This window comes from Epinephelus lanceolatus, chromosome 12, assembly GCF_041903045.1.
Source record: "Epinephelus lanceolatus isolate andai-2023 chromosome 12, ASM4190304v1, whole genome shotgun sequence".
In the NCBI taxonomy this organism is placed as follows: domain Eukaryota; kingdom Metazoa; phylum Chordata; class Actinopteri; order Perciformes; family Serranidae; genus Epinephelus; species Epinephelus lanceolatus.
In genome coordinates, this window is record NC_135745.1 from 25,828,373 (window position 1) to 25,854,044 (window position 25,672).

The following is a 25,672-nucleotide window of genomic DNA, read 5'->3' on the forward strand; positions in this document are numbered from 1 at the left end:
TAATCACAGTCGATGTTTTTCTGTACTGTACTTTCAGCAAACGTCAAGCAGAAAATGACTCCACTAGACCAACACGTGAGCATGTGGATTCTTCAGTTTTGTTTGGCAGTTATTGCATATTCTGCAGAAGTAGCACAGTGAAGAAAGTGTTTGGCAACAGATATAGCTTGCAATTCCAATCGAATGCATACAAGAATATAGAGAAAAAAGCAATGGAACTCGGTGATGAAGACTTGTTGTGCAAAATCAGAGGAGTTGATCTATTTACCAAGGAGGCACAGTTTCATGATTGCTGTCGCAAGCAGTACTTAGTAAAGCGAGCACCCCAGCCTGACACTTCAGCTGCAGCGTCTGAAAGAGCTACAAAGAAGGCACTGATCAGCAAAGCTTTCACTCGGGTGCATGACCATATAAAAACTGAAGTTATCGAAAAAGGCCAGGTTGTTAAACTAGCTCATCTCACAGGTCTGTATAATGAAACCTTAACAAGCCATAACCCGAGACAAAAAATTGAATGCTGCCCTGATCTCAAAGATTGTATCGACTTCTCATCTTGCCCATTCAAAGATACATTTTTGTTTTGTAAACCCCTAGAATCCATGAAGATGACAGTGCGTTCAGCTTATGAGTTAGGAATTACTGATTGGAGTAAAGAGGTCAGCCATGATCTTCACAAGAAAATCTTGACAGCCTTCAAAACCTCTGAACCACTACCTTGGCCTCCGAGGGCTCATGATCTCCATGATCCAAATGAGGAGATTCCTCCTGAGGTTTTACAATTTGTTTTAAACCTCATCTGCGGAGATAAGAAACCCTTATCCTCCTCTCGGGAGGAAAGTCTGGCATCCTCCATTTCTCAAGACATCTGCAGAGCAGTTACGTCAGGTCAATGGAAGATGAAAAAACACATCTTGCTATGAATGACACTACGCCATCTCTTCAGATCCAAGAGCATCACCACTCTGATAAATAGGCTTGGTCACTGTGAGTCATACACATACTCAATTGAACTTGAAACAGCTCTGGCAAATGCAATCGTGGAAAGTGCTTCATTCGTCAGCAACTCAGATGTTATCAAGAGGCAACCTGATGGAGCAGTCTTCCACAGTGACTGGGACAATTTTGATCAGCTAGTGTCAGATGTATATGGGGCAGGGTCTATTCATACCGCCGCAGGGATCTACATGCAAGATCTAGGTTCCTGTGCAGATGCAGAAGCACTTACCTCAGCACAGCCCACACAAGACTCCTGGGTAGGTGCAGACACCCCTACCTCATCACAGGCTACAAAAGAGTCGAATCCCAGCACTCAGCTTACAAAAAAAAAGCAGCGATCATTTAAAAGTCCTGCCTCAGAGTTGCAAGTCTCACTCACCAGACCTTTCTCAAGAAAAGAAAGGTCTGGCTGGGCCGACTCTTACTTTAAGATTGGAGGAAAAAATGCCCCAGCTGCTTGTATTTCTTTCAACCAATCACAATCGTTCTTGGCGGTGCCACAACAACGGTGCGCTTGCAAAAATATTGCCAGGGGGAAACAGGTTTTGGTGTAACACGCCCACAAAAATATCGCCTACAGGACGTGAACCATGGCAGAAAAATGGCTACATCCCCGCAAGATCAAACACCGCAAAAGTTAGTAAAGGACATGTTGAAAACGGTTGAAAACTGCTACACAACCAGAGGTGGTAGGGCGGGACTTCAGCGGGTGGCTCGTTCCACCCAATGAGAGGCTGATCTATGCAGCGAAATTCCACCCACTCAGACTACAGAGTTGCTAACTTACTACAAACGGAAAAGATCTGAACCAGCTAACTTGGTGTCATCTGGTTCAAATAACTCAACCACCTACAGCGCATCAAAATCATCAGATACTGATCTAATTTGGGTCTTTGCTCGTAAAATCAACTCCAGGGATCAGTACATCCCTGGTTTGTTAGGCTGGGTGTCTATTACTGGACAGTCTCCAAAATGCCTCACCACAGTTGGGTACTATCCCATGATCAATGCGCCCATAACTGACTTGGAAACCATGTATTGTAGTTTCTCCATTAGTTTCTCCATTTAGCTGTATTGAATGTTTATATTGGCTGTTGGTTAGTAGCCTAAGGGTGACTCCATTGATGGTTGGCTTCTTGATCATTAGTTATGACTGCACACTAGAGTCATCTTTATTCCTTGTGTTGCCTGGACTTTCTTTTTTAATAAATCTCGTATTTGTTTCCCTGGTTTTGTGTGACTGTCCACACCCTTCTTTGCTCAGTCTGTTGATTTTTTTGTTTGTTTGTTTATTTAGCCGCAGCATAGCTTTATGTTGCACCCTGATACCCCAGTCTACCTAGGGGTATAACATATACTGTAGTATTCACTTTTCATGTAATTCGCTTCAGGTAGTATAACAGTACATACCTCAATTCTCAAATCTTGTTTAAGATGTTGTTTAGATGCAATAAATAAGCTTAATCCCATTTGGAAGGTTAATGCTTGAAAGTTCTGTTTTCTCCGATTTGAGATACAGTGGAGAACTTTGGTCATAGCAGGTGTAATCTTCTAGATAGAAAGGTCATCTTGGGCTTAAATTGAAGCTTATAAACTTAGGAAGTTTTTCATATCATCCGAGGCAGTGAGATGTGTAATAAAATGCTTGAAAATAATCACTTTTGATGACAGTGGGCCAGACCAGGCGTGGCGGAGGCGCAGCACACCTGCACTTCGCCAGCTGGGTGTGGCCAGGTGGATTTTGCAAGTTTTCGCGGGGTTCGCCACCCTGCGCCACCCTGCACTGTGCCGGGAAACTGGAGCCCAATATGTCAGGTGGACAGACATTTTTTTGTCTTTTGGGGTATGATGAGGGTGAAATTTGAAAATAGAAAGGTAGAAAGCCCCAGAATCTTATTCTGCTAGTTTCCCAATGGGTCAGGATACACCATGCAAAATTTGAGACTTTTCTGACCATTTATGCAGTTGCAGTACCTTAATATTTGCAATGACATCATTTCGCCAGAAACTTTTCCCAAAAAGGGTTTTTTTTTTTTGGCCCCTGAGACTAAACGGCCCCAAGTTTGGGGTGCTCCTTATCAACTTGTGATGGCCCAAGGTATGGGATAACTGAAAATAATAGTGAAAAAAAGGTAGCAAAAAACTTCCTGGGGGTGGCCTAAATGTATCAAACAGATTCATTTAAAATCCAGACTTAAGTTTGAATCTCCTGTGTGCGAGACCTCCCTTGCTGAACTTCACTTTTTTTCCTGACTACCACACCAAGAAACACAAACAAAGGACAGGTTTCTAAGAGTTTTTTTTCTTAGCCATTTCTGTTAGTTCTCATCCCTACTCTAATACATTAACATAGCTTATTAATGCATGGACATCTCCACATATTGTAAAGTATTATAGATGCTAATGAAGGTTCTATATATTCTCCATTCTACAGGTACAATTCTCGCTCAGTGTGCAGATTAGGGTGCAGTTAGACTTAGAAAGAAGATCCATCCAATTGTAATCCATTAAAATCTTTCTCAGTATGCCTACTGTCAGTCCTGGAGCTGAGCAAACTGTCTTTGGTGTCTATAAACCTGCAGTTATTAAAGGAGGCGGCACTGGATTAATTATGCTTTGTGTCTGTATTCAATCCTCTATCTTACCCAAGAAAAAAAAGAAAAAAAGGCCAACATGATAATATAATTTGTAATGATCAAAGCAGTTTTGCTGTCACTGCCACCGAATCTTCTTACCACATTACATTTTCAGAAATGTGGCTTTTCAAGGCTGTGCCTCTCTGCAGAGGAAGATCAAGCAGCTTTGCTACTGGATCATGTGCCAAAATTCATTTGAAGTGGATTTTTTTAAAAATACTTTGCAGCAAAAATTGGTGCATGCGATTAATTTAGAGTAATTAATCACAGAGCACATCATTAATTAGATTCATTTTTACTTGCTTGACAGCCATAATACAAATACAACAAACATCAGCTTGGTATTAGAGAAAACTTGGGGTAAACCAATAAAAAAAACAAAGGAGATGAATTCCCTTCAGAATACTGCTCGTAACAAGTGCTTCTCTAGTGGGGAAATAATCAGTCTTTAAGTCATGTTATCTTATTTTTTAGGATTTATGTTATTAGCCTTTAGCTGTTTCATGTTTATATTCTTTTGTAGATACAAATCTGACTGCATCAACATCCTTTTAGCATTCCACAGCATTTTACCCTGTAAATATTATGAGCTGTAACTTGTTTGTTGTTTTTCCAGCACGTGGCAGTCTATCAGTAAAAGGGCAGCATCACTGCATAATAATCAGGCTGTGCCTTTGATTCAGATTTTATTGATGCTCTTTCAAGAACTGTGCCAACAAACCACGATGTACATTCATGGAATGCGTTTGCAAGACACTGCAATCAAATGTCGGGATACCACGAGGAATATAAAATGAACCCCCAGTCTTGTTTTCTTCATACATTTGCTGACATGTATGCTACGCACACCTTTGTGCTGACATTTACGAATGAGAAATTCAATTTATCAACATGATGCGTATGAGAACAACAGAAACTTCATCCCTCCAAACATTTCAGAAAAAATGCCAGCATCTATTTGTCTGTAGAATTGTATAACTCCATATGGGAACATACTGCTCAACGAGACTGTTTCTAGTTTGCTGTACAGAGCTCACTTTTGCAGCACAAGTTAACAGACAAAATATCAGACTGCTGGAAAAAGAACACAAGTGCTGACATTCAAAACTGAGGTTGGTTTCTGTATATCAATTACACAAGCAAAAATTTATTCACAAATACAAGACATGACATTTTGCATGAATTTATAAATGCTTGAGCTACCATTCTGAGCTACAAAAACAAGGGCACTTTAAAGTTTTGTGAAGGAAATGACAATCCAGCAGCTACAGTGCATTGTGTGATGAAGCTTCGTGATCTCTTTTTTATATGCAGGAACACTGTAAATCAATCAGAACTCTTCAGACAAAAGCTACACAGCTGGTGTAACGTTTAACGGCATAATGAGTTGTGCATTGTTATACTGCCATTCACTATGAGGTGTGTTTGAGTATGAAATAGGAATCCACATGTACTGTGAATTTGATGATACAGATAAGAACTTATTCTACAGTTATTTTCTCACTTAAAGGGACAGTTCACCATAAAATCGGATACATAGTTTTCCTTTCATCTGCCATGCTATTTATCAGTCTAGGTTGCTGTGGTGTGAGTTGTCGAGTGTTGGAAATATCAGCTGTGGAGATGTCTGCCTAATGGAACTAGATGGCACTCAGCTTGTGGTGCTTAAAGTGCCAAACAATACATTTGAAAAACTCAACATCAATGTCTCTTTACAGAAATCATGACCTGGTTACACAAGGTAGTCCACGGACCTTGATGTGAGCATTTTCAGGAACTATTTTCTTTCTACCAAACTACACCCACGAACCGTATTACTGCTCAGAAGGAAGCATACATCTTCTGCTAGCTCACTTAGCACCACTGAGCTAGCTAACGTTGCAGCTCAGCCGGGGAGGACGCCATTAATGTTTACATCTTGCACAGCCAAGAGCCTCTCATTCATGAGTAGATGCACACTTCCTTCTGCACAGTGATACCATTGGCGGGTGTTGTTCGGTAGAAAAAGTTCCTACATGAAACTGCTCACAACAAGGTTGGGGATCTTTGGCCATGGATATCTCTACGGCCGATAATCTCCAACACTCAGCAATTCACATCAAGACAATCTAGCCTGATAAATAGCTCAACAGGTAAGAGGAGTTTGGGTGAATTGTCCCTTTACATGTTATAAAGGATATTTTCACAATCTGTGGTCAAACGTTCTCAAAATGCCCTTATTATTTTAAGACAGACTTTAGAAAACAATGAATGTATCCTTTAGTTTTGTATCAATAAATGACAGAGACTGAAAAAATGTCTTCAGCTCAGTGGCACAGTGGTCAGAAAGAAAATGCAAAGTATACCAGTGTGTACTGGTAGGCTGGTAACATACGTTGTGCTATCAGGGAGCAGCGGCTATGTAAAAACATGCTGAAAAGTAAGGTTATTTTTCATTGCCTTTCATTGCCCCATATGACTGTTACAGGAATGATTCATGTACTTTTTTTCTCATCTGCCGACTCAATAGTTATGTGTGAGACAAAAAATAACCATGTGTTAAAAAGCACGGGGCTGCATCACTGAGGGCTTGCTGCTTAAAGGAATACTTAACCCACCAAATGATTGTTTGTATATCAATCACTCACCCCATGTTAGGTTGAATTTGTGACAAAATGTTTTTTTCACATGCCTGCGGTGAATGAAGAATCCAAAAACAGAGAAAATTCTTGATTAACTGAAGTCATAAAAACAGCAAACTCTACCAAAACATCTATTTACACATTCTCACATGACTCGTGCAGCATAATCCATGTCTCATTCATCCAGTCGTATGCTCAGTACATCCAACACAGGCAACACTTCACTGAGGTGAAAGTGAAACTTACCTATGCTCTCCTCACAGCCAGACTCCATTGACAAAACAGTAATTTTTGCCTGCTGAACACAGGAGCTGCTGGTCTACCTCTGCCTGAATCAGATAGTTTGTTTGCGTTATTGTCCGACTTTGCTGAATCCATTCCAACCCTTTGAAACACAGAAGTCACACAACAACACAAACAAACTATCTGATGCAGCTCCTTTATTCAGTGTGGTAAAATTGCCTGTTTTTGTCAGTGGAGTCTGGCTGTGAAGAGAGCATTTTAAGTTTCACCGTTACTTCAACTTCCCGTCAGACACAGCTGTCTGTTTGGGAAGCACTGAGCATTAGACTGAAAAAATGAGACTTGGATTATACTGCATGAGTTGTGTGAGAGTTTGTGAATGGAGGTTTTGATAAAGTTTTACTGTTGTTAAATGCGGTCACCTATGACTGCAGTTTTTGGATTCTTTGTTCACTGCAGGCATGCAAGAAAAACAATATTTTCCTCACAAATTCAACGTGACACGGTGTGAGTGATTGATATACCAGTGGTCATTTGGGGTTTTTCTTTAAGGTAAGCTGTGAAATACAATCAAGAAAGTCTAGTTTCAGTAGCAGATGTGTTGGTTCAAAGGCTTATCAGATGCCCAAACACTGCACATAATCCTCTCAGACAAGATTTTACAACTCAGAGATGATCCGGCTGGCAGTCATATTATCTTTTATCACCATAAACATGACATAAACAGTAAAAAAAAAACAATGATATTACGTTACAAAGTAATCAACCAAGAATGCGTGCCAGCGTATAGTTGATTTAAAAACGTGAGCCAGGTTCGGCTTTTTTGCCAGACAGCCCTGCATTTTTCCCCAGTTGAAAAAAATGGCACTGACACTCCCTCTGCTTTACCAGACTGGGTTTTTGCACAGCTGAAGTCAGTCCAAATGCGGTCTAATATTTGGTTAGTTCAGGTAACTAAATCTACTGAAGCACTGCGTTAGTTCAGGCAGAGCGGTGAAGTAGCACTTGTGTTAGCTGATTGGTATCAGCTGCTTCCTTCTGCTGCACAATCACTGGCTATCAGCTGACTGTTAACATCCAGTCATATTCATGCAGGTGTAGAGGGACCATTATGACTTGGCTTCCATCACTGTTACTCTGCTGCTGCTGCTGCTGCCAGCTGCTGCTGCAGCTCCCTCCTCCGCCCCGACCTCCTACTCATGTGCTATAATTTTGGTATTGTTGATTTAATTAAGATTGAGTATGTACGGGTGTGTTTGTTAGAGGCCGTTTACACGTACATGGTGATTTTGATAAAGGGAGACATCTTCCTTCGTTTGTGCCCTTCGTTTACACGCAAACGGAGATTTCTCCTCTGAAAACGAGTCTTTCTAAAAACTCCGGCCAGAGTGGAGATTTTGGAAAATTCCGGTTGCGCGTTTGCATGTAAACTGAGATAAACGGAGATAAACGGAGTTATAGGCACCCAACGTCACAGTATGCGCCGGAACTTGCGCCTGTGTCAAAAGTGCGACTTATGTTGCTATGGTGACAATGGATACATGGAAGGCTTGAGCTTCTCGTTACACTGCCACCTACAGGTTTGGCATGCTATTGTGTATATATACACGGGTAAGTGTAAACGAAGATCTTTCTGAAAACGGAGACGGTGAAATGTCCGTTTATGAAAATAGCCGGCCATGTGTAAACGGCCTCTCATTCTCTCAGCAGCGTCCTTGCTGTGACTCAGATTATCTTGAGAGCACCATTAAAAAGCAAGTCTCAATGTATAACCATGTGTTTAAAGCGGTCAGTAGTTAAAGGAACAGTTCACGCCAGAATCAAAAATACAAATTGTTCCTCTTACCTGTAGTGCTATGTATCAGTCTAGATTGTTTTGGTGTGAGCTGCTGAGTATTGGACGTATCAGCTGTAGAGATGTCTGCCTTCTCTCCAATATTATGGAGCTAGATGGCACTCAGCTTGTGGTGCTCAAAGTGCCAAAAATATACATTTGAAAAACTCAACAGCAATGTCTCTTTACAGAAATCATGACCCGATTATCTACAGACCTTGTCGTGAGAAGTTTCATGTAGGAACTATTTTCTTTCTACTGAGCAGCACCGCATAGAAGGAAGTGTGCATCTACTTAGAGACAAGAGGCTTGTGCTTGTGACAGCGCAAGATGTAAACGTTAATGTTCAGAATTCAGCAGCTAGACTTTTGACCAAAACAAAGCACACCTGTTTTAGCTTTCCTGCACTGGCCTCATATCTCTTTTAAAATCCATTTTAAAGTTTTTAATCAATTACATTAAACACAAGGCTCCCAATGATAAGAGTATATTACTGAGCTTCTCACACTGTACCGCCCAAACAGGCCCCTCAGGTCTGCTAGTCTGGGTCTTCCAACTGTTCCAGAGTCCAGGTTAAAGACGAAGGGTGATAGAGCGTTTTCAGCTCCTGCTCCTCGGCTTTGGAGAGCCCGGTCTCACTCCAAAGTCGTCGAAACCCAACGCTTAGGTAGTGACTTGTGCCATCAGAAACCAACAAAAAAAGCTGTCTTAAAACGTCGGCATGATACGTGGCCAGTTGCCGTTATAGTTTAACGGCACCCAGCGGCGTCAGGGGGAAACACGGTGGGACAAGAACGAACGTTAAGGCAGCAAAAGTCCAACTGGGGCAGGAATGAGGGGTGGTGGATGGGTCCAACAAACACCAACTTCCACCCGAGAGAGCGGTGTTCGCGTCCTGTAAGATTCTAAAGCCAAACCCTGTTCTTTTTTCCAAAACCTAACCACGTGCTTTTGTTGCCTAAACCCAACCTTGAACATTGGTTGTTGTTGGTTGTTGAACGTGTGTTTATTTTGAAAGAGACTGTATGTAAACGTTAAATACCCTGTGAAAACAGAAGTTTATTTTGAAAGTTGTATGTGGAAGTGGAAAGTCCATGACCAAACATCATTATGTGACTCCAACAAGGCCACAGCTAGCCCAGTGGTGCTAGGTGAGCTAGCACAACACTCTGTAACTCACACCAAACATTGTAAGAGGAAAAATATGTTTTTTGATTTTAGGGTGAACTGTTCCTGTAAGCTGCTTATCACAAAACTGCCCAAAACATCTTACATTTGATTCCAGCTCTTTGTAATACCCCTCTCTCTGCTTGTTTCCTGTCCGTCTCCTCACTGACAGCCGTCAATTAAAAGCAAAAATACCCCCCAAAAAATCATAAATAAATCAGTTCCTTGATGTGTCTCTGACTGAAATTGGTCATGGTTTAAAAAAACCCCAGCTCTGACTGTTGGTAGGAGACAGATGTCGACCCTAACCTTGAGTCAAAGCTTGCACGACAGCAAGAGGTCAGGAAAACGTAAACATAAGTCTTGTTAAGCATTTAAACATATAACCAGCGCTGTCATTTCTCAGGTCTCATGACACTGTAGATCTTTCCCTCAAATCTCTCAGTCCCTGAGTTAAATGTAGCAGGTGTGGCTACAAGTCTACAGCACCCTGACTTCACAGCCAGGCTGTCCAGACTCTGCTGTTGTCTTGGTGTATCAGGCTCTTTTTCCTGCTATAAGCCACATCTTCGGCATGTTTCCTAGACACACATAAAACTGTACGTCCTGGATCACTACACTCGGCCTACGTCCCCAGGGGTTGACCTAATATATAATAATGATTCAACAAGTCTTTGGCTTTCTTGAGGCCACTTATAAACATTCTCTTCCGAGAACATGGTGGATAATTAATTTCCATCCATAAGCTCTCAGTTACTGTTGTTAGGTGTTGAAACACTTATTTATGCAGGAGGAGAGAAATTTAATGTGTGGAATAATTAAATCAAGGCTTTTAACACCTTGACTGAGAACACTTATATTTGATCTAAAGAATTCAGGGTTGTTCTTTTTCCTCATTATTTGATAATTACTTCCATGCACACCACATTATGTCAGCTGCTGTTCCTCCAAGCATCCCAGTCGTCCCTTTGCAGCACAGTCTGTCTCCAGATTTACTGACTCTCTTGATCCCTGGACTGCTGGTCCCTTTTTTTAACAAGAAGTCTCTCTGAGGCCTGTGAAGGAGTTTCCGCTTTCATGCCCGTGACGGTAGCTGTGAAACATCTCTGGAACAGGAGCTCGGGGTCTGGCGGCTGGTTATCGCAGTCCAGTTTTCGGCTCATGAAGTGTTTTCTGAATCCCTGCGGGCCAGAGACACAGGTGACTCTCACATGACTGGATCCCTCACTGGGATCTCCTTCTGCAAAGCACAAAGACAAATGCACAAAACAAAAAGGAGTCATTTAAACCTTGACTCCAGCAATGTTCTCCGATTCTGAGGATTTCAGAAGGAAAGCGTACAAATTAAATTAATTCCTAAGCTTCCACTTAAGAGAGCCTACACACACACTAACCTGGCGCTCTGAGGGGCAGGCCATTGTCAAGACGACTGGGTTTGGTGGCGATAAAGAGGTAGCAGAGGACACATACAGTGATGAGGAAGGCAAGGAGGACCACCGCTGCAATGGACAGACCAACCAGAGCGCCGATACTGAGAGGAGAGGAGAGGAGAGGAGAGGAGAGGAGAATTTAGAGTCGCCAATTAACCTGAATGTCTTTGGACCATAGGAGGAAGCTGGAGTACCTGGAGAAAACCCACACTGACACGGGGAGAACATGCAAACTCCACAAAGAAGGGCTTCCCCACCCCAGGGTTTGAACCCCCCCAGCAAATATAGAAAGTTTATGAAATCAGTAGAGGAATTGAAGTGGCATTTATTACATTAAAGTATAGTAAAAATGAATTAAACAACTCTTATAATGGCAAGGTATTTCCAAAGAACGCAAAAACTATCTTTATCCACAAATAAAATCAGACCCATGTACATGTTTGCAACTCATGGTGCCCCCTACTGAGTGATTTCAAAATAATTTTACACATGTGGCTCAAAATTGTTATGATTCAAATATCCTGCGAGATTTGTAACGATTGGACAAACACTTTCTTATTTACAGCATAACACGCCCATTTGTGTATTTAAGGCGTCCCCTAGAGGTGGATTTGAATGAAACTTTCAGGGTATGTTCCAGGTACTTGTGTGGACTTATTCTGTAAGTTTTATGACAACCCGGTCTCACTCCTGAGTTGTCGAAATCCGGCGCTTGGGCAGTGACTTGCGGCGTCAGACAAAAAAAAAGCCGTTGTTTATGTCTGCATGATACGCAGCTGATGGCCGTTTTACTTCCTCATAGGGGTAACATGGCAGGACAAGAATGAAAGTTATGGTGGAGAAAGTCTGTGTTGAGCAGGTGGGAGGGTGGTGGATGGGTCCAACAAACATCGACTTTTACCCGAGCGGTCTGTAAGATTCTATAGCCAAACCCTGTTCTTTTTTCCTAAAGCAAACCACGTGTTTTTGTTGCCTGAACCTAACCATGTGCGTTTAGTTGTTGGAGGAAAAAAAATGTCAATTTGCATTGTTGCACTGATGTAGTGTGTTTATTTTGAAAGAGACTGTATGTAAATGTTAAATTTCCTGTGAAAACAGAAGTTTATTTTGAAAGAAGACAATGCATGTAACAGGCAGAACTTGACACGGTGTCCCAGAACATCAACAACCAACACACCCCGGGTACCTTGCACGTGGTATCTGGACGTGGAAAGTCCATGACTAAACGTCAATGTGTGACGAGGTCCAAGTGAGAATGTGTTGTTCATGACAATGTGCTGAGCCACGCCCCTTTGAAGTTCATTGGTCAATATTTTCAGAACGAAATATCAACTAGTTTTATGCAACTTTTTATAATGAAAAGTTGGTACAAATCAGATCTAAGGTTTACAAGATATCAAATGTGTTTTACAAAAAAATCAAAATGGCTGTCAGATGCACTTTAGTGGTTCTTGAGGCAAATTTGTAAAGTTTACATGGATGAATGTCTGCACCAAGTTTTGTGTAAATCAGACTTATGGCATAGGTGGTATACATTTTCAAACTTTTAAATATAGCGCCCCCATCAGGCCGATTGGGCTCATATTTATTGAGCAGCATTTGGTCACAACTTCCATTCACTGGTGAAAATTTCATTTGTCTAGGACGTATCATTTCACAGAAATTTACAAAAACACTTCTGAAGAAAATTAATAAACCTGTACAAAACAACAGGAAACAACAAATAGACAAACAGATAACTATTAAAATGTTATCAAATAAAAATAAGAAAAAAAACTGAAATCACACATGAGCATAAAATGGAAAAATATAGTAGCTGGGATACAAAGCGCTTCAGGGCTGACAAAATTGGCTTTTGGAAAGTCCAGCTCAGTCATAAAAGAATTTATCTAACAAGTGAGTCGAGGTTTACAGCTGCTGCTGCTGCTGCTGCTGCTGCACACGTTTCTGGATAACGCGTAAGTGATGAGCTCAACTGTTGATCATTGTAGAGCTGCAGCATCTTTAGAATACCTGTAGATCAAATTCAGAATAAGTGACAGATTAAGTAAAGAAAATGAATGACGAGTAGAAATTGCCCTTACCTCAGCCACCACATGTATCCATACTCATACGGAAAGAAACTGTTGGGATCATCACAGCAGTACTTGACATCGTTAAATCCGCAGCAGTACACAGCAGCAACAGCGTTGCCCGGTCTGGGGCACGAGAATCCTTCCACAAAGACACCGTCAGCGCTGTAGTAACTGCTGCATTCAGCGCTCATGCTGCGGCGAGGCGAAGAAATGAAAAGAAGAAGAAAAAAGCAACACTTCTTAACCTCAGATTAAAGTGAAGAGAGAAAAGAAGAAGAAGATCCCTGCATCCTCAGTGTGAAGGTGCTGTGTGTGTTTCTCCATCAGCTGTGATTTCCCCAGTGAGTGAACACGGTGAAGAACAGGAGCAGGAGAGGAAGAGGAGGAACATTTAAATCAGAGGAAAACTGGAGCTCTCTCTCTCTCCCTCCCTCCCTCCCTCTCAACACTGCCCACAGTCAGCTCATTTATTCAACAGTGAAATAATTTGCTACTTTACTTCATTTCTTTGTTGATAGAAGCATAACAAAGCACACATTATCCCCTCTGACATGTAAATGTTGCCATAAAAACAATAATTAAGTGACACAAGGCAGTGAGGAGCACTGGTGGACTCAGAGGGGGGAGGGGTGCCCCCATGCTCTAAAAAACTGCGGGAAGAGGCGAGAGAGCTTCGGAGGTCGGCCCGTTTAACCTGGTCCATCTCCTCTACACTTTGACTTATTTCCACCCTGCCAGCGGTACCATGTAGAACGGTCCCTAACTGCAGGGATAGGACTTCCCCGGAGAATCTACCAAGCTCATGTTTTATTGGTGCCACATTGTTCCGACCTCTCATTAGTCCGACATCCCGTTGTTCCGATATGTGATTATTACTGTATTTGTGTATCATAGAGGATCAGCAACGCAACAAAAGTAGGCTACTGGTCAAGATACAAGTGTCATAGAGAGAAGAGAATGAAACACCATAACCTCCTGTTATTAATTCTGGGGTCGGGGTTGTGTGGGGAGCTCTCTGCGGGGCTGAACGGCTCCCGATGGGCGTATTTCTACCTTGATGGTGCGCTGCGACTGGCTCTGGGTCAGCTGGGAAAGGCTTGAGGCGGAGCAGGCTCACAGCTTATGTGTTTGTCACTTTCTTTTTCATTTTAACCCACACCATGATCTTTTCCTAACCCTAACCAAGTGGTTTTTGTGCCTAAACCTAACCAAGACCTTAACCACAGGGCATCATGATGATTTCGGAACAACGGGACTTCGGAACAATGGGTTTAATATGGTCGGAACAATGGGATGTCGGAAAAATGGGCAGACCCCGTTTTATTTGTGAATAGAAGATTACAGGTTAGGGTAGTAAGACGCAGTTTTTTTGTGGGGGTGGTGAGCGAGTGGAGCGGGATAAAATTTATGATAGAGCAGAGCGGAGCAAAGGATGCGCAGAACCAAGCGGAGCGGACGAGCGGCGCAAAGTGACAGGTCTGCGAGCGAGGAGCGGAAATTTTCACCTGCTCCGCTCACATGATCTGCTCAAGGGTGCCCTTTTGGTGGAGAAAATGAGAGGTAGTGCCATTTAGGGTGCTCTTTTAATGGTGAGGAGAAAGATGCAGTGCCCTCCAAGGTGCCCTTGCAGCCCTCTCAGGTGCTGTTTCAGTGGAGAAAACAAGATGAGGTGTGCTCTAAGATGCCCTTCCAGTGGAGAAAATAGGATGAAGTGCCCTTCCAGTGGGGAGAAGAAGATACAGTGCCCTCTAGGGCGCCCTTTTGCGGAGAAAATGTGCCCTTCTAGTAGAGATGACAGAATACTTCAGTGTTTTCACTTTGCATCAATAAAATTGGATCATTTATCACTGAATCGATATATCAGTCCAGATCAATGTATTGTTACCCCCTACCTTCTAAAAGAGAAAACACCATAACATGCCCCCGAGGTGCCCCTCCAGTGGGGAAAATGTGATGCAGTGCTCTTCGGAGTACCATTCAGTGAAGAAGACAAGAGGCAGTGTGCTAATGGGTGGCCTTAAAGTGGATTAAACAAGCCTGTGCACTGGTGCCCCACAGCATGCAGGTGGTGTCTTTTTATCTAAGTTTTTCGCCCCTGACCCTCAGATCAGACCAATCAGATCAGTACGATACTCAACTTGCTTTGCCTGGAGGCCACTTTTGCAAACTGATAGGTGGCCAGGCGCAAAAGCCGTGCACAGGTCAGGTGTACACAGGGGCATTCCTTGGATGTGAGGACATTTGGGGCTTAGACTGGACTCTGTTGGGGTCAGGGTGATCCCCTCTGGCACTTTTTTTAATAAACAAGCTCTATTTTGATGCTTTTTATTCACACTGGCACCTTATTTAAATTAACGTTATGCATTTTTAATTTTCACTGTGAATTAGAAAGTGGTTGGGGGGCCACCTGGTGCAGTCATGGGCCATATTTGGCCCACGGGCAGCAGGTTGAGTATCACTGCAGCACAGTATTGAACAGTATGAACCTACTGGCAGTGTGAACTAATGTACATTCAGTGGAAGCAATGTGCCACTCCATTACAGTGGCCACTGCAGTGTGGGTGGACACAAATAATGTCTGTAGTGTAGGTTACACTCTACTATGATCTAATAGCTCTGTGGTTAATATAATACACTTCTCACTCTTTTTTCATTTCCTAAGAGGTGTTATGATCCAGAGCTGCTGAGCATACTGTAGTAAACACAGGAGATGAAACATGTGTGTCTTCTCAGTAGCAGTTTATTTTGTCCATGTGGGAGGAATCCAGCATAGACCTGCCTGCACTAGTACTTCATGATGAAAACAGAGAATGGTGAGAATTTGATATATATGCAGGACATGTTAGCACCACTGCTGTGTCTACCCCAACACTAATTACATGTAACAGGACTTTTTGACACATGCACAGCTGTCTGTCTGACACATAGAAAACTGACCCTATAGTAGGCAAAGTTATTCAATATTTTAAGTGATTATTTCGGCTTAGATGCTTCAACATGTTACACTATTAAATTTTAAGCAACAAAACCCCAGAACAATTAAAAACCTCAATGCGCTCAGTGCACACCCACACAGCTTGCTAATTAGATCTCCTCTCAGGATCGTGTGGGTTTTTGATTGACATCTCCCTCCTTGTTAGACAAACTTTAAATTGTTATACTCCACTCTGTCACAGAGTGTCCAAATACGTGTATTTGTATGTAAAATAGTCCATCGTGGGACAAAAAAGTAGGAGGCAAAAATACTCAAGACAAGAGTAATCACTGCACTCAAATCGCTTCACAAAAATTGCATGAAGCAAAACCCATTCACAGCATTAAAGCCTTAGCCTAATGATGTATTCCTGTCATATAAGCGTTACTGCAATTACCAGCATCTGACTTGAAGACTTGCACTTCAAGCTGTAATTACAACCAGGAGGCTTGATTTGTCTAAAAGGCCTGATATAGGGTATCCATCTTGGGACTTAATGATACAGTGCCTATATGTCAGGCAAAGTCCATCATCCAAGTTAATTAGACACAGATTTCATGCTATATGGTCAATTTACAGTATATTTTAACCCTCACACAACCAGCTTTAGATGACGTGAATTATGGAAATCTTTCCTATCTCTACCATCCATCCCAGCTCAGTTGCTAGAAGAAAATGTTGGCATTGTAAATTTCTGCAAACCATGGATATGTTACATTTGTATGTTTTATACATATATCAACATTTCTAAAGTATTGTTTTATATGTACTGACTTTGTCATCGGGATGTGGATATAGCGTGACACCTGGGTGAGATGCCTGTCAAGCTGCAGACCACTGTTTCAGACCAACAAACAACACAACTGGTTGTTTTTCAGCAGCTGGTTGCTATTTTTCCAGTGAGGATTGTGCCACCAGAAATTGAGCATAGCATTAGTTCAGGCAGGACACAATGTCAAGCTCAGCTCACATCCCAGCTACATCAACTGATCTCAAACAGCCCAATCAACCGATGGAGCAGCTGACTGATGTAAAGGAGTCAGCTGATAGATCACATGATTCTTTTCTATGCAACCAATTGGCAAATCTCATTCAGGGCGCTCTATTTAAAATGCTCTGGCCTGCCTACTGTTGCTGCTTCCTCTGCAAGCCGCTTTGCAACCTGCCTCCACCCCAGCTCCTCCTTTTCATGTTGTGTCTGACTGAACAGAGCCATACCGCCAAATATAAGAATATAATTTTTTTATATTATTTTTTTGTTTCTGATTGAACTTGGTATTTTAAGCCAAAACATGATTTTTTCCCAAGTGTGAACAAGTAGGTTATGTGCCCAAACATAACACCACGTCAACCATACCAGGAAACGCAGCAAAGTCTCTGTAAAAAAACAACTGCTTTTCATGCAACTATACTGGCAGGAAATGCACTAATGTCTCAGTAAAAAAATCGACTTCTGTAGCACCATCCTCGCTGAACATGTTATAATGTCTTGGTTGAAAAACAACTGCTTTTCATGGCTGTTTTTCCCCATTGGAAAAACAGTAACTGTTGTAAAATGATTAGTAAAATGGCCCATGTTCGGTGGTTAAAAAGCTGCAGGAAGATGCAGCAATGACAAACAACAACAACCAGTTTTGTTGTTTGCTAGCTGTGAAAGGCAGTCAACAATTGTCTGCAGCTTGGTAGGTGTCTCCCCATCTACCATCCCCTCCACATCCCAATGACAAAGTCATCTCATATACAAGGTCACTTTTGAAACATTGATAAAAACATGTGTAAATGTAACGTCTTCCTGGTTTGCAGAAATGAACAATGCTAACATTTTCTTCTGGTGACTAGACTGAGGTTAAAGCTTGAGACCTGCTTGTGACTTGCACATGGATACACTGGATTTTTTTAATGTCACCTTTCATGCAAATGGAAACTGTAAAGAAATCTATGCATTAGCCATAGTCAGAAGCCATAGGTGTCTCTTAGCATGTCAGTTTTATTAGTTTAATGCTAAAATGTCTTTTTGTCATACTTTTGAAGATCATTTTTTGGCCATTTTTCTTCCATTAGAGTCCAAAGTGGAGAGAAATAATTTGGAGTCTGTGAGTATATGACAAAAACTGAGGACCACATTTAGAACTCAGCCCAGCACAGGCAGAGTCATCAAGACAAAACTGCTCTGTCTTTGTTCTGATGACAAAGCTCAGAGTGAGTAAAATGATTTTTACTGCGGTTAAATATATTTTAAAAACCAATCTGTTACATAATTTAAACACAGAATGCAGTAATTATTTGTCTGAACTGACAAGAAAGGATAGTGAGCAACCTTGGCAGCATTGCCTAGGTGTACACAATAATGTTTACAGCCCATGTTATTCATTGTATTGTAGTAGGGTCAACCGATACTCCGCCCCCGCATGACCTTACATCATCGCTCTGAGTCAGCTCTCAATGAACGTTAAGCAGCAGAAAAGCATTAAAAACATCAGTAAAGACCTAATTTTGTTAATGTTTGAAAAATATTACTCGAAAGCGTACTTAAGTCCAAACACAATGACATCTTCAGAGCAATTTGAGGCTGTAGTACATTTGGTCAGATGAAAAATTCAAAGATTTGAGAAAAGATGTCTGCCATGAGACAGTGTTTTTCAACAAATAAAGGTTGAAGGTTTGTCACTGTGTAAGTCAAAAGGTTTATTAATGAAGTGAATGATTAATAAAAAATGTCTGTCATGTCATATTAACAGGCAGAGATTTAATGTGCCACATGTGAGGTGCTGAACCAGCTTCCGTTAATGTTATAACCAAACAAGGTTGACCCTTAGGCTGATATCAGACAATGTAGATTAGGTGCTACTCCCCCCCTGCTGAAAAATATATATTGTCACAACTTGGCTCAAGGCTGGATAAAGTGGGGAGGCCACACATGCACTGTGACTAAAAAGAAGTTCAGTCAGGAACACTTTAGTCAAAGAGAACTTTATTTCCAATTGCAGTATTATATTTGGTGGTATGGCTCTGTTCTGGGGCCTCTCTGCCTTTCCTCAGACCTACACAGAAAGCCTCTTCAACATGCCTATGTGGAGATCCTGAGGCGGAGAGAGCACACCTCTCCACCCTTCTACGTGTAAATGAGAAAAGCCTGAGGCAGAGAGAGCAAACCTCCCTGCCCTTCCATACGTCTACATGGAAAGCCTAAGGCAGGGAGTAAAGACCCCCGGGGATCAGAACAGAGCAGCGTCAATGACAAACAGAAATGACATTGATAAATCAGATACAGAATGAAAAGGCTCCACCCACCAGGCTCCTGAAAGGAGAGGTAAATCAGAGAGGGTCGTCACATCATTTTTGGTACCTTTTAAATTTATTGTATTAATCACAAACAAGAACAAGAGCTGATGGGAAATCAACACAAATAACTTAGCTAAAAATAATAATAAATAACAACCTGTAAAATTATACAGTATGTGCAAATTTTATCTTTTTCTATTCCTCTTTTTTTTGTACTGCACTCTGAATGGCTTTTCCTTTCTCTGTTTCTCTTACTCTTATGCTCTCCACCTACACTCCACTTCACCACCAAGCATGGTCTGACTGTGATGATCTTTCACTGATGAACACACTGATGTGAACTGCATTACCAGAGGGGTCATCCCTACTACAGACCTACCGTTAGCATTAGATCTTTGGATCATTTTTCTGTTATGTTCAACTTTTTTGTTTTATTAACAAACAAAAAAAAACAAAAAAAATGGATGCAGTTTTGGTGCCCCGCTCTGGGTGGTGCCCTAGCTGTCCGCGTACGTTACCTGAACACATTCTCACTCCCATGTGTCAAACACTGACGCTTACACAGTGGCGTTACACATCAAGCTATGACGCTCTGGTATGTCTCCAGCGCCAGTTATGGACGCTCAAGGATGGTCTACCAATGTATGCATTTTACATGCATTGGGTCTCATTCATGAAACCTGAGCAGAACGAATTTGCGTGTAAACTCTTTGCAGAAGGAAATTTACCTGTATTTCGGCGTTCATCAATATGTTAGTGGCTCGATCTCTTTGTAGGTACTAATAAAATCTCCACCTGCTTCTTACTGCTCATATTGCTTGTGTAAATAAGATATTGTAAATAAATGTTACTTGTCATTAGACATTTTAAGTTTTCTCTCGTATTGTGCTCTGTAATGTTTACAATACAAAGACGCCTTTGAAACATGTAAGTTAAACATGACAAGAGATTAGAAATAACATGTAGTGAAACGAGTTGGCATTTAGCAGATTTAAGCTTCACATTAGGTTTCTTAAAAATGTAAATGAGTTATTTAAATCGACTTAATACAAAATTGGAAAACACTGTTCTCTGAATAATTAAAATAACAAACCGACGTGCTCCTCCTCTGCCCTCTTAACGCACCGCAGCCCCAAACCGCTCGTCATTTAATAAGACTTCTGGACGTGGGAAAGCACTTCAGTGCCTGTCTCCACTCACAACGGACAGCTGGTGAACCAGAATCTGGCAGAGAGTTGGAGGGAGACGGTGTGATTTTACGCCAGACTATCTTACTTGTGGGTTATTGCTTACATTAGACTGCCTGTATGAAGATGTTCAGTAGTGGTTTAATTTCACAACAGTAACAAAGAATGCTGAGGCTCAGGGCAAACTGGCAGAGAGGTCTCTCTGATAATGCAAGCAATGCGCTTGGCTGCAGCAGAGAGCTGTGACTGGGAAGCGCCTCCTGTAGCTGTTGTGGGGGTTTTTGTGTGTGTCCTTGTGGATTTTCTGCATCTAGTTTTATGTCGAAACATTTTCATTCAGCTTTTTGGATGGTTCTTACAACAGAGGACACGGGGTTAACAGCACCTGTTACCTCCTTCCAAGCCTTTGATTTACCTGTCACACCACTACTAACAGAGTTTTTCTTTTTCTCTCTTCCTTTGTTTGCTCTGCGTTCACAGGTCAACAGGACGCACCTATCAATAGTAATCATCACCTCCATATACGATGGTCACAAGCTATTCCTGGGTGGAGATGTATGCTAATTGCTGACAAGTGGGAGCACGTTTTCAGTTTACAGTTGATTGGCATTCATGAAAATACACACATGCCTATTATCAAATCCAAGTTTTCCATGGTGTTCATCAATCCAGAGTAGGTTTTTAGTACCAAGTAGAGCCCTGCGCGGGACTGTTTTCTTCATCCCGCTCCTGCACGCTCCCGCTGAATTTCTGACCATTACCGCCCGCAACCGCAACGTGTGTGTTACACTCCCGCCCGCACCTGCAATGTGTATGTCCACTCTCGCCTGCTCCTGCAAAACTCTGAGAATTTATGCCCGCACAATAATAGAGATGCATTGATTTTGTGTCTTCTCCCGTCCCGCAGGAGAAAACACGTCATTTTATAGGCTATAAATAAAGAGATTCATGGGGTTGTTTGTTTCGTTTCCCTGGCCTGCATGTCTTTTGAGGCACTGGTCAGGGATAGCGCTCCTGTTTCGTTGTTTTCATTTAGTTTTTAATGAAATAAAGGCTCTTTCATATTCTGTTCTCCTCCGTATTTTATTTATTTTTCTACCTTTATATAATCATGCAGTGAATGAGGTTAAGGTCTCTTTTCTAAGAGAGACCTGAATAAGAAACATTAATGAGATAAAGATAAAGCCTATGCTCAATAACACCAGCATCATCACGCCTCTTTATGTAATTCACAAATAGCAACGAGAGTAGGCTGCGAGTGGCTCAAATAACACTAAAAAATAACATAAAATAAACAAAGTTAACGAATGAAATGAATGAATTTAACAAATGAATCACTTGGCCATAATATTGCTGTGGAGGAAGAGAATGTTGCTGACTGACTGCGGTCCCAATCCCGTGCGTCTCTCTTCCAAGATGCGCCCACAGACACTTAAGGGTCCGCTCTGAAGGCGCACTGGATGCGAGGATACTGAAGATGAAACGCGCCAGCTTTGAGAGCGCTGGGAAGTAGAGGGCTCAGTGCGCCTTCACACCTTGTTTGAGCTTCTTTTCCACATCAATTGTCAACTCAATCCTGTCGCTATAGGCTACATCCCGATCCCGCAGTGTGTTTTTTAGCCGCCCGTTCCCGCCCGCAGCAAAGTTCAAACCGGTTGGGACCCAATCCCAATGCAGCCCTCTAGTACCATGGTTTTTTATGTGCAAATCTAGATCTTAAAGTGAAAATCAGAAATAAAAACCCATCCAATCGATTCCTCTGCTGCTCTAAGAATGATGTGCACATGTTACTCAATCAAAGAAAACAACTTAAATAAATCATCAAAGTGAAAGATTCACATAATTCATTGAGTCTGAGTCAATTTGAGTGAGGGACATATGATATGAAATATGTAATCATCTCTCAGATGACAGTAAAAGGTAAATTAATGCACATGGAGATTTTTAATGAGACCACTCAGCTCCAGGATCAGGGCCTCCCTTTACAGTAACAAGACACAGGGGATCTTGCTCTTGCTCTTTACATCAATGGGAAAACATTTGTCCAGAAATACCATCACAGGTGAGAGATGTTGTGTGATCATCTTGTGAAGGAAGGCTCAGAAAGCATGTGATCCTTTAAAGTGAAGAAATAAAGTGACAAAAATAATCCCAACATCAGAGGAAGCAGAGGAAAAAAGGCTTCAGCAGCAAGTTGAAGAGCTGCAGACAGTTCAGATATCCAAAAGGTTGATTGCCTTATTGGATTCTCAGATTCAAAGAGACAAGCCACTGAAAATAAGTGAATTAAACATTATTAACTGAACAGAATTACTTGTTTTAAAACTTGTTTTTTTTTTCATTCTTGCTTGAAAAAAAACAGCTTTTCAAAGGGGGTGGCAGAAGAAAAGATGGATTACAGGAGTCCCATTACTGTTTTTTTTTTTCACCTTTTCTGGATTTAAGAGCAAAAAGACATAGGAATGGAGCAGTTTGTCAGAGTGAATAATCTTTCCCGCCACCTGAGACAATGTAATCCATCATTAAAGGGGCTCAAAGCAAAATTCAGAGCAGATTAGTTGTCTGAACACGGCTCTCAATATGGAAATGTATCTTCATACCACAATTTGTAGGATATGTAAAGATTTAACATCCCACTAATGTGACGGATGGCTCCGTAGCATCGTCAGAGTATGTACTTAACATTATTACGAACGTAAATTTACATAGGTTAGGTTAAGGGAAAAGAAACATGGTGACGACATACCTTATGTTATTTTAAGGCTTAAAATCCCGTTTCACACGGAACACAATCAACGGTCTTCTGGGGGTAAGTCCTGTGTTTGTTTGACCTGTCCACCACAACAAACCACAGAGAAGCTCGGATGATAACACACTCATTCTCTGCAGAGGGCGCCATTACTCCACTATATCTTCATTTTCATCTTTTAACCGGGGGGGCTGGAGCCTATCCCAGCTGACATCGGGCGAGAGGCAGGGTACACCCTGGACAGGTCGCCAGACTATCGCAGGGCTGACACATAGATTCAAACAACCATTCACGCTCACATTCACACCTATGGACAATTTAGAGTTATCAATTAACCTAGTCCCCAATCTGCATGTCTTTGAACTGTGGGAGGAAGCCGGAGTGCCCGGAGAGAACCCACGCTGACCCACTATATCTTTACATGGCAAATAGAGGTTTGCTGCTATATTGAGGCTCTTGATGTTGCATACAGAACCTTAAACGCACATCCTGTAACATTTTGTAAAGCAATGAAAACATGGGCGCAGGGAGATGGGTGCTGAGGCAACTGCTACACACTCTATTGACAAGTGGTGTAACAAAACTTATGAGAAGTTGACTATTTTACCAGAACTAATGGCCGTTCTGATCATTTAATTGAAATTCTGAACAGATGAATGTCAATTTAGGAAGGACCCAAATGCAGAGCAGCAGGCAGGTTTGAGGTTAAACAAAAAGAGCCAAAACTAGCTGAAAACCAATCAGGATAATACAATGAACTCAGGTAAAAAATACAAACAGAACACAAGACACAAGGCAGGAAACAGAGCAGGGAACGATGCTAAGAACACAGGGATGAGCACGAACAAACTGACAAGGAACAAAGTGAAACACACAGGTATATATACACAGAAAACTAATCACAACAATGAGACACAGCTGGATTAGGAGGACAAGGGCAAAAGGATTGGCTAACAACAAGGGTGTGGTGGAGAACACTAGGGTGGAGCAAAAAAGACTAACAGGTGTGTAGGGAAGACTCTGGGAACAGGGAAAGACTAATGAGACAGGTTTGACAGAAAACAGGCGGGAAAACACACAAAGACAGGAAGTTAAACCGGACATGACACATAAGGAGTGAATCTACAAAATAAAAGAGGGAGCAGATTAAACATGAATGAATAACAACACAAGGATGAACACAAACAGAAACCCCAAAAAGGAAGTCCACAAAATAACACAATATTAACAAAAACCCAGGGTCATTAAATTAATTAAATTAATTAAATTATTCCTTCAATATGACGTGACATTGCCATCATGTGTGGTCAGAGTGCAAGGGACAGGGTCAGCTCATTGAGAAGCTAAACTCGTGGAGAGATTTGCGGTAGCAGAAGCTAAGAAATGGCGCAGACCGGCTGAATAGACTGAGAAAGACCAGCAAAGCAAACAGGTTTTTAGATCCATAAAATTCCTTTGAGGCAAATGACTTCCACTGTAGGGCATGGAGTTTTATGGCAACTACTGTTAGTGATGGAGTGGACGATGAGCAGATGTTAGACTTGCCCAGGGCAAGTGAGTGGCTTCAGCGAAGAGACAGCTGAATGTCAGGCACCATTCAAACTGAAGTCTTAGATATTGTGGTACCTGCAGTCCAGAGAGAAAGTGTGTCTGAGGCGAGGCAGTACACATTCTTTAGACTAATGGCTGATGGAACCACATATGTAAGCATGTCGGAGCAGTCTCTCTGTCATGCACATGAGTGACAAGGGAGGAGCATATCTCTTAAATGAAGGGGAAAACATTTGGCAGAAGGAACAGGTGTCATTGTGTCATTAATCACTGACCAGATAACAATGCCACAGAGACAACACAAGAGCAGCAATCACCTGCTTGCTGCTCTGCAGTGTATTTTATGGTATTCGCTCACTCCATTGAATAGCATAATGTATTGAACTCCACTATTTTGGGCTAAGACCAAGACTACAATATTAAATGATTCATGGATATTTGGGGGAATATGTTCTTTCCACAAATCAAAGAGTTTTGAATAGCATTCTACAATGGAGCCCACCTCATAAAAACCCTACTATTATACAATTGTTCTGCAGACTAAATAAGGGTCACTAAAGGGCCACAAATTATCAGGAGAACATGGTGCCATCATTTTCAAAAAAACTCAGACTCAGCATTCACTCAGACTTTGCTCAAGATAGAGGAAAAGTCATCACAGCAGAAAAGCAACTTGATATGGGACATGGATTCCAATGACACCGTGATAGAGCTCAGTCACCTCTTTGATGTGGCAATCATCAAATGTCAGAAAATGATGCAGAGCCTGCTGTGCTACATAAGATTGCCCCCTTGAGTGTGCAATCACATGGCCTAGAGCCTCTGCTATTACAACACATGTCAGAGGCAGTCAATATAATGGGAGACCACAGATTTCCAGGAGATGCTGGATGCACTGATGGAAGTCATATCTCTATATGCAAGCCC

At 41.8% G+C, this 25,672-nt stretch overlaps 1 protein-coding gene across 1 annotated transcript; it reads right to left on the reverse strand.

Moving 5' to 3' along the window:
• Positions 1-4,305: 4,305 nt before the first annotated feature.
• LOC117272376 (protein shisa-like-2B) lies at positions 4,306-13,356 on the reverse strand. Its single transcript, XM_033651275.2, has 3 exons — positions 13,012-13,356; positions 10,892-11,028; positions 4,306-10,737 (listed from the first exon to the last, which is right to left on the reverse strand). Exons 1-3 carry the CDS (start codon positions 13,191-13,193, stop codon positions 10,490-10,492), a joined length of 567 nt encoding a protein of 188 aa, XP_033507166.1. The 5' UTR covers positions 13,194-13,356; the 3' UTR covers positions 4,306-10,489.
• Positions 13,357-25,672: the final 12,316 nt, after the last annotated feature.